The sequence below is a fragment of the Dryas octopetala genome, chromosome 5 (assembly GCF_963921425.1).
Source record: "Dryas octopetala chromosome 5, drDryOcto1.1, whole genome shotgun sequence".
Taxonomy (NCBI): domain Eukaryota; kingdom Viridiplantae; phylum Streptophyta; class Magnoliopsida; order Rosales; family Rosaceae; genus Dryas; species Dryas octopetala.
The window spans coordinates 11,663,157-11,669,156 of record NC_141370.1 but is presented as its reverse complement, the minus strand read 5'-3'; the positions used below and the strand labels follow the sequence as shown (position 1 = coordinate 11,669,156).

Genomic DNA, 6,000 nt, shown 5'->3' with positions numbered 1-6,000 from the left:
TCTCTCTCTAGCTAGCTACCACACCATTTGTGCAGTGTGGAGGAGGTGATCGAGAGAGAGAGAGAGAGAGAGAGATTGGGAGGGTTGAGGGGAATGAAAGGCCGGAGATCGATGATCAGGAAATAGATGGAGCTATAGGCGTGCATTGCAGGCAGTTGGTTGTCACCTCTTCACGGGTTGAATGAGACAAATTAAGATGATGGTTTAGGGTTTTGTATATACAGGAAGAGGTAGAGAAGTAGCAGTTTGTACTGGAAGATCATAACATAAATTAAGGTTGGTGCAGACTGGGGATTTGTACGAAAAGATATATGCATGCAGGCTAGCTAGCTGTTGAAAAGAATATTTGATTCCATATATATTATTTAGAATATATAAAAATGCCCAATCACTTTAATTTACTTTTTGGTGAACAATCAAACGGGAGTTAAGGGACACATGCACCTAACAAAAACTGCCATTTTTTTTCACAGATATGCCCCAGTAACTTCTACTTTTACATATTGATCGACCATTCAAAGATATGATCTCCAAGAACCAATGCCCTCTAGCTAGCTATGCTTATGATGATCAATCTACCACTTTCACATGTAGTATAAGAGTACACGCAATCACTATATATAATTTGGGAAACCAAGGGTTGAATCATCAAATCATGCTTGAGCGATAGGCCTAATGACAATCATCAAAACCAAGGGTTGAATTTGTTTTGCTTGAAAGGACAAAGAAACCAAAAGAAAAAATATATGGAGTAATTAATTAATGGTGTACGTACTTAATTTATTAATTAATGATCACTATACTAATCTACCACGTATAAGTAATGACTTAGCTCTCATATGTATGGTGAACAATCAAATTAAATACTCTGACAAAAAAAAAAAAACAATCAAAATACAAAACTATGAATAAAAAGTTGATCAAAATAACATTTGAAATGTCAAAAATAAGAATAGTTGAAACATCCATAAGTAAATAGGTTATGAAAGAATAGCCTCTTAATGTTTGTTCTTTTGCGAAAACAATTTATAACCGGTCATGGAATAGATGAAATTAATAAATCCAAAAATGGATTTTTGTTCAAGAATCAAGAATGTGATTTTTTTTTTTTGACCAATTCAAGAATGTGATTTTTGAAGCTTCAGGAATATATGTAAAACATCAAAAACCTCAATGAATATTTGTGTAATAAACCTGTTCTCTTGTTATAACTATTTGGGTATGAGTTCACTTGTGTCCTCATTTAAACTCCAACAAGAATGTGCTTATTTGGCTTAACAATATTTGGAAGTGAAAAATGAGAAAACATCACAAAGAAACCTTAAATTAATGGGAGAATAAATTTTGTACTATGTTGATCGACAAATTTGTATAAACATAAGCATCACACAAAAGTCAAATAGGGACAAATTTGTGTAAACATAAGCATATATATCACACAAAAGAGAAAAAGGGAACTTATCCGGTTAGGATGCAACAGCCATCAGCCAACAGGCCATTGGAATGTCTTAAATGCCTTGTACTGTTGTACACAGAGAAGAGAACCTTTCATTGCCCTTGTACATTAATACCCTTTCATGCCTTGCTTAATATCTTAAATGCCCCTTGCCTTGCGCAATTAAATGGTTCTACTTTTTACTCGACCAATCAACTATAGCAACCTCTTGAGTCTTGTCTCATATTCGATTGTAAATTTGTTTTTTTGATTTATATCCATATTAACCCACCCTTTCCGATGCCATGAAATGCTTAGTCCCAAATTTTAGGACTAACCTTTTGCCTGTAGGCTCACTCTTTGTCTTGATATTAGAGTCTATATAGCACCAAAGAAAACAAACAAAATTAGAGAGTTTTGGTAATCGATCAAACATCCACAAAATTATGTTTCTAAAAAACTTAAGTCTATTTATCTTTTAATATTATACCTTATTAATACATTAATACTATACTTACTACATTTTTATATCATAATTTCATACCAACTTACATGACATTTATACATTGAACACTAAAAGTCAAAAATAAAACCTAAAAAAAAAAAAATATCATGTCTAGTAAAGTAATGACACATAAAATGAGATACAAATGTGGAAAAAAAAAATGTGGGACAATTAGCATTATTGTTTACCAATATAAACATACCGTCCAATAATACCCTTACATGTTAGATTGGTTACTCCACATGATAGTGTATCGGTTACATTGAAAAAATTCTCTTGACCTTCCAACAACTACGTGTACTTGAAGGACTTGGACATGTAAGAGCCAAAACAATTGATTGGACGCTCGAGAATGTTTGACTAAATTACTCTAGCTAATAATGAATAACTGAGGCAGATAATTAACAAGGCAGTTTCAAAGTGAAATTGAGCATTCAACGAGAGAATTGGGTTTCGCCCATCCATAATTTAACAATATTATTGGACATATTAAATATCCACTTTGGCCTAACTCTTGTCCCGAAATGCTACAACATAAAACTGCCTAAGACACCACTTCAAGTAATTCAGATACTAGTGTTCTTTCTTGAGCCCCAAGAATACACCAACAGACCAACTACAACTAATTGAATTAGAGCGAGACAGGCCGGGGAGAGTGATGCCTATACATCTGTGGCCTTTGTATTGAATTCCTGAAGATTGAGCACTGAGCCAAAGTCCTATTGCCCACCCTACAACAGCCCCATGCCCAAATAACTTAAGCAACGCCTTGCCATGCTGAATCCGCTCTTTCAAACATCTTGAGGTACCTTGCCACCATAGCCTAATTGGCACAAGTATACCCCAACTCATGGTACTAATTATCCCATGCAAGGTTTTCATATTAGTACCCTTTCTTCCTGACTTTTTCTGTTTGGTAAATTCTTTCTTTTTGAGTTAAGCTAGTCCAAATTGCAAAGGGTTTAAGGTGGGATCCTGATGTTGAATGCTGCACCACAAGAAGTGGTTCTATAGGTCTTGACAAGCAACAAAGGTTTTCTTGGTAGGGAAGTTATGGGTGGTGCAGGGCTGTGCCATGGTTGAGAAGCAAGAAATAAAGGGGGGCAAAGAAACAAGAGTGACTTCATCAAGATGTTAGCCATGAGAGGTATAAGCTATGTATGCAGAGAGACAAGGAAAAGAGATTGGTTGTTTGTGAGATCGTGGGATGCTGTGTTGTCCTATATATACTGGCTTGAACAAAGTTTACGGCAATAGGCTACACAAAAAAAGAAGGTAAAAAGGAAAGAAAGAAAAGGCAAGTAGGCAACACTAGATCTACTTAACACAAGTAACATCCCATAATATAATTTGCACATCCGGGCCATACTTTTGATCTTCGACCAAGTTAATCAGGGAATGAAGATTTTATGGGATCTTGGAAAAAAAAAAAAAAAAAAAAAAGGAAAATCAAGATAAATAGTGATATTTTTTTTTGGATTGGGGGGGGTGTGGAGGGATTTGAATTGGGACATCTCCCAATAATATTGAGGAAAGAGAAACCACTAGACTAACAACTAGTTGGTATAGTGATACATAGTAATATATTCCCGATATTTGAGATTTTAATGTATATTATAACATAATCTTATGCATGCTCGGGAATTAACGATATTATTTGAAATGTCTTAAGAGCTTCATACATGCCGCCCCTGAGATGTCTCCACTTGCAATAAATTTACCCAAATTAATGAATATGGAAGTCAACTCCGATTCAGGTGCGGACATTTTCCTATGGAAGTCAAGTAAAAACTAATTAAAATCTTACCCATGTTTAAGTGGTTCTACATAAAGCCAAGATATTGAAAAGAGTGAAAACAATCTCTTTAGACACACACTATCACCAGGATCTGAACTATCAGATAGAAAACATCATATGCCAAATTGCTTGTGAATATTTGTCTACATTTGCTTGTGAACATGTTCCTTGAAGAAAAAAGAAAAGTGAAAGACAATACAAGAATATGTGACAAATCAAAACAAGTGTGTATGATCATTAGAGGCATTTCAACGATTGGATTTTAACTGCATTTCTCTGGCAATAGAAGGTAGCCATCTCTCCCCCTTAATTTTCTTCAGTTGTGCAACTCTTTCCTCTTCTCTTTTGGCTGCTGCTTTTGCAGCCGCATCTTTAGCTTCTAGCCTACACAATGACCTCTGGCATTTATCTCTTGCAGCAGCCATTATATCTTTCCCATCAACGGTGACAGATTGGAGTCGCCGTCTAAACTGCAAACCATTTAGACAACACCACAAGTGGATAAGGAAAGAAGAACCATTGGGCAAACAAGTATATAACTGCAATTACGATTCATGGATAAATAAGCAAACCTTCTTTGATTTCTCATTAATTTCTTCTCCAGGAAGAATTCTTGGTCTCTTTCTAGGTGGTTTTTCATCTGACAGCATTCAGAATAATTTTCAGTCCATGCAAACAGTTTGGCAATAGGCAATGTACAAATACATCATTGGGCAACTCTCCAATTCAAATATCAAGAAATGCATGTCAAAATTCTGTAGTCATCCTATCCTGGCAGCACTTGGCATAAATTTAGTACTAACTGGGTGGAAATCACAAAACCAGTGACATTGTAGAAGCCATACAAGAGCAGTTATATGTGCCAGCAAATATTATTTACAAGAGCAGTTTCTGCTCCAAAAGTACTGAATCTACTGATTACTCAAATTTAGTTCATGAAATTTTTTAATCCTTAATATGAAGAAAGTAAGAAGTCATATTACAGGCAGTTTCACTTGGATACATATAAGAATATGAAGTAATAAGAATATGGTAAGTATAGCATTATTCTTTCACTTGCCTAGTATGCCAACAATAATATAGAAGCAGGGGGACAAAGCATGAATAATTGAATATCTCCAAAAATACTTGATGGGAAATTGGGAATTACTTACCAACATGATCAAACACTATCCCAGGGGGAGCATTTTTGAACAAGCGAATACCACCTTCATCTTCATTAACCATAGGTTCATCCGCTGGTGCATGAATGGGAACATTGACCACCTCCAATGACTTTCCTATGATATCATCCAATAGCTTTTGTGCCTGCCAACAAACCTTGTTAGTTAGTACTTAGTAGTATAAGAATTGACAAATTGGCAAATTGGACCACAGAGACATATAAGAAACAGCAGGTGTCTACTTCACAATAAAATTACAAACCCATTATATCATATTCAAAATGAAGAAGATGAAACCAAAGTGTAGATAATATGGAGACTGATTGGACTGACCTTGATTTGGTAGTGCTTGGGCAGTTGCTGGGTTTTGTTCTCCTTGTAATCTCCACCACCACCACCTTCATTAGCCGAAGAGCCATTCATAAAAGAAGAGATAAAGAAGGAGGCGCCTTTGGCCGCTGAGTTGATGGCTGCTTTCCACTCCGCGTCTCCATCTTCCTCGCTACTGCCGCTGCTGTTGCCGCTGCACTCACCCATTTCTCCCAAGTACCAATTTCGGGTTGTGGATTAACCTGGAGAGCCTTTAAGCAAGCCTACACTCATTGGGCTGTTTATGCACTGGGCCTCGGACCATTCATACGAAGGGGGCCCAAAGAGCTCTCATGCCAACCTCATGGGCCTGCCAAACTCCTTATTGAGAGGCCGGCTAAAACCAAGCACTATGTGATAAAAAACGGACACTAAAGCCTCATTTGATACATAAGATATGATTAAATAGAATAAATTGTTGCATATACATGAATTTAGCTATTTATTATATCCAATCATATCCTATATATCAAATGAGACTTAACAGTACAAGTACAAAATGGGCAGGATCAGTAAAAGCACGACAGAGTTAAGTACTATACAAGCATGAGTATGATCACAAAATAGGCTTGAGCTATACACTACTCATTTAAGTTTTAACATTTTCATTTTCCTTTTAAAAGACTTTAATTCAATTTTTGAACGAAAATATATTAATTAATTATAAGAAATTAAAAATAATAAGATACCAAAATTAAATGGACCGGATCGGTATAGCACAGCCCGTTTG

The 6,000-nt window shown here is 35.9% G+C and overlaps 1 protein-coding gene across 1 annotated transcript; it reads right to left on the bottom strand.

The window, feature by feature from the left end:
* Positions 1-3,825: 3,825 nt before the first annotated feature.
* Positions 3,826-5,438, bottom strand: LOC147284306 (uncharacterized). Its single transcript, XM_086245162.1, has 4 exons — positions 5,235-5,438; positions 4,893-5,046; positions 4,311-4,378; positions 3,826-4,208 (listed from the first exon to the last, which is right to left on the bottom strand). Exons 1-4 carry the CDS (start codon positions 5,436-5,438, stop codon positions 3,987-3,989), a joined length of 648 nt encoding a protein of 215 aa, XP_086101288.1. The 3' UTR covers positions 3,826-3,986.
* Positions 5,439-6,000: the final 562 nt, after the last annotated feature.

Coding starts and splice junctions, on each gene's coding strand:
- LOC147284306 (XM_086245162.1), bottom strand. CDS start 5,438: ATGGGTGAGTGCAGCGGCAACAGCAGCGGCAGTAGCGAGGAAGATGGA. Junction 5,047..5,234: donor CCAAGCACTACCAAATCAAG/GTCAGTCCAATC, acceptor GTTTGTTGGCAG/GCACAAAAGCTATTGGATGA. Junction 4,209..4,310: donor TTAATGAGAAATCAAAGAAG/GTTTGCTTATTT, acceptor AATGGTTTGCAG/TTTAGACGGCGACTCCAATC.